Genomic DNA, 13,266 nt, shown 5'->3' with positions numbered 1-13,266 from the left:
AATCAATCCATTTTTCTTCTCTCTCATCCCGCCGTCGGCCGTGGTGTGTTTGCGCGACACCACTGTATTGAGATCCTTGGCTTTTGTGTGCTTGTCATTTATCTTAGAGTCCCCCTCTTTCTCTTCCTCTCGCTCCCTCCTTTGAAAGCGGGATGCATAATTCAGCAGGCGCACCCTGCGTCCTGACAGTAGTGTGTGGTAACCCAATCATCTCTCTCCCTCTCCCTCTCTCCCCCTCTCTTTCTTCCCGTCATAAAACTCTACCTGTCAGGAGTCGACAGTACCTCCGCGTGGATTACAGTGTGACTCCTCTTAAACGCCGGTTCAAATCTCTCAGAAAGACTCGCACGTTTGTCCTCTGAACCTCTCGTTTCCCGCCCAACATCCCTCCATCGGTGCACCAGCCAGGCCTCCAACGTGGATTTACACCGTTCTGACAACGTGGAAAAGCTGTTACTTAAAATAGATGGTTAGCTGCTGTGGCCGAATTTCGAATGCATACATCCGCAGCAACAAGCCATGCCAGGCTGCTGGGTCTGTGATGATGCCGTGCGAGGCCAGTTGTGAGGTTGTGAGGTTGTGAGGTTGTGATTTTGTGAGGTTGTGAGGTTGCATTGAGGTTATTGGGACCTGGATGGGAGCTTGTTTGCTGCGAGGTTGTACGTTTGTCGTGAGACTGCTGTGAGGTTGTGAGCTTGCTATGAGGTTGTCGCGAGCTCGTGGTGAGGTTGCGGTAAGGTTGTCGTGAGGTTGCGGCGAGCTCGTACGTTTGTCGTGAGGCTGCAAGGTTGCTGTAAGGTTGCTGAGAGGTTGTCGCGAGGTTGCTGTGGTTGTTGCAGGGTTCAGGATGAAGTCGTCAGTGCTGCAGCTTGAAACAGTTCAGATATAAATAAACACAAAGCCGTTTTACTAAGGAGCCATACTGATACACAGCACCCTCCACACACACACACACACACACACACAGTGAGGATAACTATCAAAGGAATGCAAGTCGTCTATGCTGTTTAAACAAGTAGAAAATTGGATAGATTACCATAGAGACTCCGCTAATCCTGTCTCTCCTCTGCTGTGTATCTATAACCTATCTCCAGATGTGCTGGATTAGCCCCTTGTAATACACACCTGGCTTTGGACTTACCTCCCCCACACAGGCAAGCACACACACGTACATACACAAGCACTAGACACACACACACGCACACAATTCAGAAGTAGCCGGCTGGGTCCTACCCTGGTCAAATCAAGTACAAGGGGATGTTTCTCTGGCCCTCTCTGTCTGTCTCCCTGGCCCTCTCTGTCTGTCTCCCTGGCCCTCTCTGTCTGTCTCCCTGGCCCTCCCTGTCTGTCTCCCTGGCCCTCTCTGTCTGTCTCCCTGGCCCTCTCTGTCTGTCTCCCTGGCCCTCTCTGTCTGTCTCCCTGGCCCTCTCTGTCTGTCTCCCTGGCCCTCTCTGTCTGTCTCCCTGGCCCTCTCTGTCTGTCTCCCTGGCCCTCTCTGTCTGTCTCCCTGGCCCTCTCTGTCTGTCTCCCTGGCCCTCTCGGTCTGTCTCCCTGGCCCTCTCGGTCTGTCTCCCTGGCCCTCTCGGTCTGTCTCCCTGGCCCTCTCGGTCTGTCTCCCTGGCCCTCTCTGTCTGTCTCCCTGGCCCTCTCTGTCTGTCTCCCTGGCCTTCTCTGTCTGTCTCCCTGGCCCTCTCTGTCTGTCTCCCTGGCCCTCTCGGTCTGTCTCCCTGGCCCTCCCTGTCTGTCTCCCTGGCCCTCTCTGTCTGTGTCTTTCTCATTCTCCATCTTTCCGTGTCTCTCCCTCTCCCTCTCCCAGTAGGGAGGGCTGAGGCTGCATCTCTCGCCCACACCTGATCTCTACTTTCAACCACTGTGATTGAGCACTACCTAGTACCCACTTTATAGACACACACACACGCTTACACAAACACACACATTTTGCTTGGTGACAACTCATATTATTATTTATGCACACTCATAAAGGGAGAGGGTAAACTCTCCATAAATCACATGGATGCCCAGGAGGCTGGGGTGTAGAGGAGGAATGGGGGAGAGGGGGGAGAGGGGGGGCCCCCAGGCCTCGTATTTCTCAAACCCACAACAGAAAATAGAAAGAACAACCATTCATCACTCCCACACAGCAAATCCATCCCCCCTACAGTACAAACACATCACTAACAGTAAGCTGGGCCCTTACTGTGTCCTTTTCTACCCCCCCCCCAACCCTCCCCTCCACCCCCTCACACACACACACACACACACAGACACACACACAAACTGTTCTGGTGAGGCGCTAATAATCAGCTTTTCTGTCTCCCCCGTGGCCCAGGCAAGGCCAGCTGCTCCCTCCAGCCCCCTTCCCTCTTTCCTTCTCTCCCTCCCTCCCTCCATCCGCACTTCACTCTCTCCCGCCATCGCCCAGCTCCCTGGAGGGCACATGAGAGAGCAACGGAAGGAGTGATTAACTTGGAGCTGCAAGGCTGGAGGACCATGTCACCTGTAGCTCTCTCCGCCATCCATTCAACTCAGTTTATGAACGCCTTCTCTTCCGTTCCGTCCTCTTTGCTCGCCTCTTCCCCCGTTTCACTCCATTTTGGTCTCTCCTTTGTTGACGGCCACCCTCCCAGTTTCCCAGAGTCTATTTGCATAGTTTCCCTTCCGACTAATCAACGCCGGCAGACGCCTAATAGTCTTTTGATACACAATTAGCCGTCTTAATGACTATTTAAACGCTCTTAATAAGCACTCAATAGACACCCAACAGTCCCAACCCCCTGTTCCGCTCCCCATTAGACAATGACACAGAAGGCCAGTAGGTTAGCCTGGGCTTAGAAAACGACACTGAGAAGAGGGAGGGAGGGATGGATGAAGAAGGGAGGGGGGGGGAGAGAGGGGAGGTGGGCTCGAAATGTTCGGCCCGTGAGACGGTTCAGACGTACTGCCCTACACTGCACTCCAAAGAGACTTTGTAGCCAGTGCGGACTTAGTTCAGGTACACTCCGTGGGGAGGGTGGTGGGGTGAGGGGGGGGGTTGGGGGTTGGGTGAAAGACAGAGAGATAAGGAGGTGAGAGAGAGTGGGTGGGAGGTAGGGTTGAGGATGTTGCTGGAGTCGACCTCTCTCCTGCCTCCTGCCGCATCAGACTGATTGACTGAGAGTCATTCGAGTGGGCGACTCGCAGACATTAGCTCCTAATCGAGAGGAGTCCATTCACTAAGGCAATTAGCGGAGGGTGGGGAGTGCCCGAGGACACACAATGACGAGGATCCTCCACATAACGGGGGCGACGAGGTCGGGGGCGCCGGCCGGCGACGTGCGCAGGACGATGGGCACAGGTGTGGGCGACGGGGCGGTGATTGCGCCAGGAAGACTGTTAAGGGGTTTTTCCTCCCTTCTTACCTTCGTCCGGTTGACCCTTCTCACCCCCTGGCACGGCTGTATATGAAAACACACGCGCACACACAGGGAGAGCGTGACTTACTCTTGATTTGAGTTATTAGCAGTGGAGGCAGGACAGAGCAGGGACAAACAGTGGGGATGCTGAAACACACACGCACGCCCACACACACCAACACACCCACCCACACGCACACACACAGCTAAGAAAACAGATGGCTCGGCTCCTTTGGTCAGTCTGCGTGCTACTGCACTGTAAACAAACCCAGCTCCATAATTAGATCATTTGTGAGGAGATCAGTCTCTGCACTCCAACAATCTATAGCCAAGTAGCAACATATCATCCATCACAAGGACACTGATATCATTTGCTGTTGACTGCAATTGTCACATAGGAGTCGACTTTTAGAAATGTCTTTGCCAAAGGATCATTTCGCCTCGCTGTGAATCTCGGCCGTGGTGGTGGTCGGGCGTCACGTGTGTGCCTGTGCCGTCAGAGCGTGTGAAGGGGGCCGTCTCTGCTCCCCGCACCCCGACCGGCTCAGGTTACTGTCTGGATGTCTCGCCCCATTAGGAGCTAATGAGCAGTGTGATCGGACATGCAGGTCACTGGAGCATGTGTGTTTGTGTGTGTGTGTGTGTGTGTGTGTGTAGACCCCCGGTCAGGAGGTTATCAGAGAGCACCGTGGCCCACTCACACACGGCCCATGTCTACGCTGTAGTGCTGAGGTAACATGGTTGGTGAAGGAGTCTGCGTGTTGAATTTACAAAGCTGGATATGAAAATGTGTACAACTCCCAGAACGCCCAACACGGTTGCTCTTTCGATATGAGACTTGTTCATTTAAATACAGGACGCCTCCCGTGGTGCTGAGAAAGGTTTTAATTGATTCTAATCAGATAACCCCCCCCTGTTATTCTACTTTGACAGGAGAAAAATCAAGGTCACAGTGATGAGATGATTATCCAACCTGGTCGTCTGATTACTGAGTGACCTATCCCTGTGGGCTGAGAGGATGACAGACAGACGGGGGGAGAGAGGGAGGGGGAGAGAGAGAGAGAGAAACGAGGAGAGAAAGAGAAAGTAAAAGTAACGAAAGAGAGAAAGAACGAAAGGAATGAAATAAGGACAGCCTTAGAGAATTCAAGGAAGAAAGAGAGACGGGGGGGGTTGGTGTGTGGAACAGAACAATCCATTTCTTCTGTCTGACCTATTGTTCTGGCCTATGGCACTGTGTCTTTCACAAGCAAGCGGAAAGCAATACTAAAGCATGCAGTGTAAGACCTGTGTCATCAGGGAGTCTTCCAGCTTAAACTGCTCTCGGTCACTGGAACTTTCCACGGCAACAACTAACGCGCACCCACATGAACTATTTCCTCTTTGATTTGGTGTGCAGCGAGGCCTAAGTGGACCCCATCAATGTGAAAACCATTCCTAATCATATGCATTCATATAGGACTTTTGATTATGGAAATCCCTGCGCAGAGAGGTTTCAATTGCCCTCCGATCGCCTCGTACAAAGACTCTGGATTGTGATTGGTGAAGGGTGACATTTCCCTAATCAATCTACTCATCACCGGCCATTCTTAGGTGTGATGCTGATGGCTCTAGCCAATCAGCATGTCTACATGGCGCAATCAGACTTCATTCAGACCGGCTGTGTCTGTCGCTGGCATTAGATCCATAACCCTCCAACACTCGACTACATCTCAGAGCTTTCATGGGAGCGCTCATACAACTTGCCGAAACTCTGCTTGATCTGTACTTACGGGCAATTAAGCATGTCAATAGAGTTTTCGTCTGATGAGGAAAAGATGCATTAGGGTGAATGGATTGTAATTCCAGACGTTCCAGTCTCCTTTAGTCCCTATAGGCTTTAAATCAGACATGGAAAGGATTCAAACCAAACGGCAGTTTATTTAACCTCTATTCAACCAAGCAGGTCGATTAAAAGCAAGTTCTTTCAAACAAAAGACGGCGTCTAAATTGACAACCCTGCATCCGCAATGAAGCAGCGCACAGGACGGCATGCAGATGTGACGGATGCATTAGCCGCGCTGCCACACACACACACGGCTGACGGCTGCAGAGTTGCATCCCAATGCTAATAAACAATTTGACATTTTCGAGAGGGATCATTTGGGAAATCTGCTTCACTATTTGCATAGTGTGACCAGAGACCGGGGCTCTTGATGGCTCCTATCCTCAGTAATTAAAAGGCAAATTAGGAGAGACGGAGGGAATCATTAGTTTATTTTTATTTTTATTAAATTTCCCATGAAATTAGATTTCTCATTTGGTTGCATTTCGTGGTGGGGTATTTTTCTCCCTGTAAAAGCATGTGTTTTGAAGGGTTGGCGAGGTCGTGTGTGCTTGCTTGTGTGTGTGTGTGTGTGGGTGCGAATAAGGAGTGACAGTCCATTTATGAGAATCCGCCATGCTCCCTGCCTTTAATTCCCATTGCTGAGGCGACTGTGTCAGAATAGAGGACGCACAATCTCTCTCTCTCACACACACACACACACACACACACACACACACACACACACACACACACAGAGAGACGCAAGCATGCACGCGCTTTGGGGCACTTGGGTGTTGTGCATCTAGTTTGCAACTACCTATTTCAGCAGCGACAACACCGAGTACACAGCAATTTAAAGTGCATGCTTCCGCCTGAAAGACAACTAAGACAACTATAATGGTGGGAGAAAATGACAGACTTGGTGCATGGTCCAAGTCGGAGCCCATTGAAAGCCACCATGGATTTTGTCCGCTGATGACGGCCTAGGCCCGGAAGGTTCTGACAGCTCCTGTGTGTGTGCGTGGAGAGCGGTAATGGCAGCAGATAATACAGCCTTGGAGCCAGTGAAAGGGCCTGAATGACAGCTCTACCCTGGTAAATGGACGTGTGGGAGAGACTTAAAGTGCTCCCTCTGTTATTATCACCTCTTGAGGAGAAGAGAGGAGAGGCGGGCAGGAGTAGTTAGAGCTTTCTTGAGTTTGCCCCCCGCCCTCCCCCCCATCCCACCCACCCAAACAGTGGGGGTGCTGGAACACACACACCCACACACACACACACACACACACACACACACACACACACACAGCCAGCCTGCTTTCTCCCATCATCGCCACTCATAATCAGTAGCACCCAGACTGATTATGGGGATTTGAACAGACACACAGAGTAGTGTCAGAGCAGGGGCAAGCTGCGTGTGTGCGTGCGTGTGCACGTATGCGTGTGCACATGTGTGTGCCTGTGCGTGTGCGAGGCCCGAAAGTAAAAGCCCAAGTACAATGTGTGATAAAATACGTTTCAAGTTACAAAGGGAGGTGCTCCAGGAACTTTCAAAACTGGGAAGCATCAAACAGGTGTTCCCCTAGTGTGTGTGCGTGTGTGTGCGTGTGTGTGACTGTGTGTGACTGTGTGTGACTGTGTGGGGTCCAGCCAGGAACACGGCTACCAGACTCCGTCCTTTAAAGAACCGCCAGCCCCAGCAACACAGTGAGAGACATGTTGAAATGAGTGGGAGGGATGAATCAGAGGAAGGGAAGTAGGATGGGGTGGATGAGAGGGTGGGGGTGAAGGGGTAGAGGGGTGACTGTGAGTGAGTCTGGGTGTTTAACTGACGGAGCTGTTCCACTCTGTCCCCCTGGGTGCTCCCGCTGCCCCCGATACAGCCCACCACATTTATTACTTAGAGCTGGACCCGAATATTCATGAGCGGGCTGGTGGCCCATGTCCCTAGATGGGGGGTAAATGGAGTACAGCTAAGTGTGTGTGTGTATATGTGTGCGTGTGCACATGGCTGTAATCAAATCACAGCCGCCCCTCATCAACCACCAGTGGTGTCGGGGTCTCGCTCTCCGTTACGCGCTATGTGCTAGCCGGCAGCTCCCCTTGGCGGGGGGTGGCAGGGGGAGAAAGAGAGAGAGAGCCAGGCCCCCCCCCTCCCCCCCACCGAATGAAGACGCTCGCTGGGGCTGCACTCATGGACAAATAGCTCCCCATTATCTCTCATTAGCATCTGGGGCTAACACACCGCGCACACGGTGCTGTGGAGGGGGCTCACAATAGGGGGACCGCTAGGTGATTGATGGAGAGTGGTGCAGCTTACAATAACGGAACAAAAGCGCGGACGCTAGAATTTAGCAGCAACGGCCACGCTAATAAAATAAAAAAAACTGTAGAACAAAGGGCTGAAAGCTAATCAAATGATCCAGGCTGTGCATCCGTTTATTAGGGGGCCCCTACCGCAGGTGGCAGAAGGGGAGGTCCCTAGCCTTCACAGCCTTGCGGGCGTCATGCCAACCCCCCTTCCCCCCAGCACCCCCAACCTTCTTATCTACACAAAACCAAGCAGCCACCATAGAAGAAGAAGCTGCACTGTAAACAGGTAATGTCCATCATTCGAAAACGTCCAACTTCGGGGGGTGGGGGGTGATTGATCACTTTAAGCGTCGCTTGTCAAGAACGACCAAGCGCCAACGGTTAACAGCAGGCTGAGAAGTCTTTGTGCTGGTAATCAATGGGTCTCCCGTCTCTCTCTCTCTCTCTCAGCATGTACACTAAATCTGAACAGCAAAAAAAACACCAAACCCATCACACACAAACTCCAATTCCTCGTACTTCACTTCTCAAGTTGAGGGTTTGTTGAATTAACACAAAAGGGCAAGAAAGTTCCTGTTTAGGTTTTTGGAAGTTCACGCATCTATTATTGATCGGTTCTCCTATGAAGACACGAGTGCTGGGAGGCTAGAGGCACAGGATTGAGTTCATCCAGTGATTGTTATTGCAGTGTGCAGCACCGTATGAATATTCCAATATCATTTCATATTCCGTTCTTGCTGACTAAGTGTTGGCAATTTATCATTATTCTGCTCCCAGCTTCATGAATATGAATGACGAACAGTTTATTAGCACATCTTAGGAATGCATAATGTAAAATTAGGAGAAATATAAAAAGGTATATGTAAAAATGTGGAGCAGGTAGGGTTAGTAATTCAGCGAGTGAATGAGAGAGTGCATCAGTGAATGACTCAGTGAGTGAGTGTGTGTACGTGTCTTTGTCTGTGTGTGTACATTAAAGAGATCAGGCCTTGTGTCGTTTCCTGTTCCATTCCCTATGCCACCTCCTACCCAGGGGTTTACACAGAAACAGACTCCCATTCCACCCCAAAGGGAACAAAGAGACAAAGCTGACCATGACCTCGACAAACACCATCAGTCCCCGCGACCCCACCAAACACCAACATCGTCGAGTTCACCAGTTACCATCAAACAGGCGGAACTTGCTAAGCAAGTCCTCGCTATAGGCAAGACCATTTTCTCCTTGTGCTCACAAAAGGTGCACAGACGACACACACCTCCACACAGAAGTCCCGTCATGTTGGCTTGACAAGGGCAGCAGCTGCTACTCCATGACACATCGCACAAACGCGAGGTCGTTCCGTGAGAGTCTGGAGACGTGCCCCCGAGGGCCAGGAAGTGTTTCGGATCCCCAGGCCGGCCTACCTTGTCTCGGTCCTCCACCAGGTCGCTGAGCAGGTCGTCCTGATCCAGGATCCCTCCGTCGCTGTACTTCACTTGGTAGGTCCGCACCTCAAACTCCCCTTCCTGCACGGAACACAGGGACACACCAGGTCACCGACAAGGACCGCATCGCCTTTCAGCGCTCACCAAAGATACTGCGTTTGCCAATGAAGGAACGGAATATTTGACGTTACGTTAAGAACTGAACATTGAACATTGAACACTGAACAAGGAAGGGCACAAGGCTGAAGTATGCTGTGCTTCTGGATGGAGTGTTCTTGCTACAACTCATATTGTAATAATAAACACTGGAATCATGATAAACCTGGGCTATCAGCTGCTGATTTTAGCTTGTTGAAATCCCTCAGCAAGGTGTCAGTGATGAGTTGAAGGGAGGTCTATGTTATACCGCCCTCAGCAAGAGCTACAGTCACCACAACCATCAGAATGGAGGATGTTGGCCTGCAGTACAGTATGTTATGGCATAGTATCACGGTGTAGTTTGTTTACCGTACATGAAAGATGGCGGTTGAGGGAGGAGGGAGGAGGGGGATTAGTTGGGCTTGGATGTCCCAGTTTACCCATTCTATCGGAGGGGCGGATACATTCCCGGGCCCTTTATCTGCCACTATTGCAACTCGAGCCGTGAGAACTGTATATACTGTATTGTCAGAGAGGGAACACTTTGTCCATTGGTGCAATCTGTAATCTGTGCCATTCCTAAAACAATACAGACTGGGGCCTGGAGCGCAGCCACAAAACCGGCGACCAGCTGCGTGGGCCCTCCGCAGGCTCTGGGATAACACACCAAAACCATGTGTCAAGGAGAGTCAGGAAAGAATGTTCCGATATTACACAAGATATGTGGCTGAGCTGACTCGGACAACCAGCAAGGAGGGAGGAGGAGTGATAATAGCTAAAGTGATGTAGCAGCTACTGTAGAGAACATCCCAGTTACAAAACAAACTCAAACAAAGCCAAGCGCGGGCTGGGCATGTCCTGTGTGTGTAGCTTTGTGCCGCGTGTATGTAGTAGCGGCCGCCCTCGTGAGTTTCGGAGGAGCATCATTGAGCAATGTTTGGATTTGGTGTCTTACACGGCCGTGTCTCAACGACATCACAGGATGGGCACGAAGAAAACATCTGGGTGTCACAACAGAGGAGGCTCAGAGAAAGAAAGGAGCTCCGTCATCTCGACAACAAATTCTTTGTACAGTATGCCTCGAATATCAGACAGCATAACACAGTACAGTTGTAGTGTGTGTTAGCTGTGCATATGGTTGCTAAGCCACGTTGACAAGCCACCGACAAACCAGAAGAACAAAGCGTTCAGTGTAAATTGTAAAGTGTGAGGGTTAGTGAAAAATGTTATTCCCCCCCATCCCCCACTCAGAATGTTTAGACTGTATCATGTTAGGTGTGTAAAGAGGCCGGCTGGTGAGGTAAGCTGTCAGGTAGAGTCCAGGGGCACTAGAGCACACTGCCACTGTGAAAACACATCAGTGACAACTCCTGTAGTCTGAGTCTGCAGGCCCCGCACAAACAGCCCCGCTGGAAAAACAGGTCCCACCTGCAGGGCTGCCAGGATTCTTTCCACCTGAGCAGGAATGTTTGGTTGCAGCTTCCAGTGGAAACAGTGAGGTGAGGAGAAAACTGCTGAATGGCTCCTGGCCAATGACATCACAGGGGGAAAAGTCAAGGACACCCGCCCATCTCACGTAATAGATGGAGACCTTTGCATACCAGTGTGTGTTGCAACTACGCTACATTATTATTATCGTCATCAGGTTCTTCTGGAATTGTAGTCTTTCCTAATAATGGTACATCCCTACTATATGATTTTCTGGGTATCTGACTGTATCATGAGTCCATGAGATATTGAGCGAGTCTACCTTTGCAGCATACATTTCCTGCCAAGTAAGAGAAAGGGAATAATTGAGTGCGAGAGACAAAAACAGGGGGAAAACCCACTTTCAAAGTGTCATTGTTAAACTGCATAATTCTCTTGTACCTGACATCCATACTTCCCGAGAAGTGAGAACAGAAGGATGAACTGCCAATCAGTCAAACTAAAAAGAGAATTACTGTGACAGTTAAGCGGGTATATTTCCCACCAATTACACTACTAAGTCCCCATTTGAAGCAATATCTCTTCAGCACTAAAAAAATAAAAATAAATGCTACACCACTTCAGAGTGGTGAAGCGCGGGCGATTAGCTCGGCACAGTGTTCAATTCGAGGTGCCATTTTTCACACTTTAATCCCTCAAACCCCATAATTACATAGCTGCAGGAGAGCACTGTGGATTCAGCATTCCAAAGAAATTAATGAAGCAACCAATGAGAAGCGTGCCAGTGTTCAGAGGAAGTACACCGAGTGTGTTTAGAGAGAGGTGACAGTTCTGAAGAAGCCTTTGATGCAGCACCGCTTGGAGTTCTTCGTAACTAACAGGGAAACCTTTGAAGATACATGAAACAGGTATCGGGAAGATTTGTTAACAACCAAGTTATTTTCTAAAACCACTGCCTGAGTGAAGTATTGACAGGGAAATGATTGAGTCTGTGATCAAGCATCATTTGCACCACAAGCACAGCCAACACGGCCTACCTCTTGGGCCCACGGCTGTAACTGGAGAAGCAGCGATGGACATTGAGATAGGTGCATGCTGGGAGTTTCTACCTGTTCCCCAGAGAAAGGGTGACTTTGACATTCCAGTGGGTGTTTTTTTCCCACACTGACAGGAAACAGATATAGAGTAATTTGACACTGCTAACTGTCATCCAAGTAGTTGACAGGTGTATGATTGGATTGTCGTTGTAGACCATGGTTTCCTTGATGTCCTTACGCGAGTTAACCAATCATAAGGCCTTACATTCACTTTGTCAGGACACACTGTCAGACTAACAACAATGTCAGCAACTCAAAACCACAGAACCATAAACGTAGGTGCAGAAATAGACAGTGAGGCAGAGGTAGAATGTGAATGGGTGTGCGTGCGTGTGCTATGAAGGACTGAACCACAAGCATCCATTCATCCATCCATCCGTCCATTCATCCATCCATCCATCCGTCCGTCCCCAGGGTCTGGCTCAGCCTTGTCCATCCTGCTGTTTGCACCAGGCGATAACACTGGGCTGTCACCAACCCTAATCCCAATCACTCACAGCACAAAGCCTGCTGTTCTGTCCACACATGCCGGCAGGAGACCAGCACAGCACATCAAACACCGACTCCCACCTGGCCAGGCAGATACTGACCATTTCAACAAGCCACTATTATATCTGAAGACAGACGAGGCAGCAAACACTTGTATGTCCTCTATATAGCCTTGCGCTTGAGCTTACAACATGACTGATTAAAGACAAATCAAAAAGAATGCTTTAGGCTTAAAGTGTGGATAAGAAAGTACAGCCCCAGATATATCCATGTATCATCTTAATCTTGTATAAGTCTTAAACGAAGGTTTACAAATGTGCTTCTCTTCTCGGGTTAGTTGTGGCATACTAGTCAATTTCACAACAGTCATAACAACATTACCCCCAGTTGGAAGTTTCAGTCTACTTGAAATGTAGTTTCCTTAACACCTGCTGAACTATGATGATCACGTGATTTGGATTCTCTACCCAAAAGGTGTGATGCAGGAGGCAAGGAACGCGTGGAATGAGACAAGCTGCTCTTTCTCTTCACTTTTAATTACAGCTCAAACTGCTGATATTTAGAATACATACATGTACTGTTATCACAGGACTATTTAAATAAGAACATATGACACAAGTAGCTTTTACCTGATCGAGAACTTTGCGGTATCTCAGTGTAGCTTGAAGAATTAGGTCTCGCACTGTCCACCCATCCTTACATGGAACGACCAACATGGTACCACCAAAAGTTACTGTTACTTTCATGGTGTCGTTGTCATCTAAAACACGTTTTTAAAAAGATGTTTACTCTACTTTTCAAAGCTGTACTCCTCTTTAGATGTTCACCTGTCAAGTGAGGAATAGTCTGTACGCGCGAGCGAAACTGGAGCAACAGGTGTCACTGGGAGAAATCACAGGAATGTCACTTCTCTGTGAACTTGTAGGCGAAGCGTTGACGTTACATAATGTTTGTGGTAGCGTAAACTCTATACATGTTTTACCTAGTTAAACAATTGAGAAAGTTACAAACATTTTTGCCGAAAACAATAACAATTGTCTGCAGTTAAGCGCCCCACCGAAACTATCACCGATGCTTACATGAAATCTAGTTCTAACGCAATTGATACTCAATGATGTCTACAGGCTACATTAAATATATACCATCCTTTAATTCTCTCTTCAATAATGGTACAGTCCGA

At 49.4% G+C, this 13,266-nt stretch overlaps 1 protein-coding gene across 1 annotated transcript in view; it reads right to left on the bottom strand.

The window, feature by feature from the left end:
• LOC136966553 (partitioning defective 3 homolog B-like) overlaps positions 1 to 12,906 on the bottom strand; it is a 16,019-nt gene extending 3,113 nt beyond the window's left edge. The window contains exons 1-2 of the mRNA XM_067261057.1: positions 12,716 to 12,906; positions 8,914 to 9,015 (exon numbers count right to left, since the gene is read on the bottom strand). Of these exons, the coding sequence (XP_067117158.1) occupies positions 8,914 to 9,015; positions 12,716 to 12,832 (219 nt within the window). The 5' untranslated portion in view covers positions 12,833 to 12,906. The remainder of the gene's footprint in view (positions 1 to 8,913; positions 9,016 to 12,715) is intronic.
• Positions 12,907 to 13,266: the final 360 nt, after the last annotated feature.

This window comes from Osmerus mordax, chromosome 22 (assembly GCF_038355195.1).
Source record: "Osmerus mordax isolate fOsmMor3 chromosome 22, fOsmMor3.pri, whole genome shotgun sequence".
Lineage (NCBI taxonomy): Eukaryota > Metazoa > Chordata > Actinopteri > Osmeriformes > Osmeridae > Osmerus > Osmerus mordax.
The sequence above is the reverse complement of the archived record's forward strand: the minus strand, read 5'-3'. Positions and strand labels throughout refer to the sequence as shown.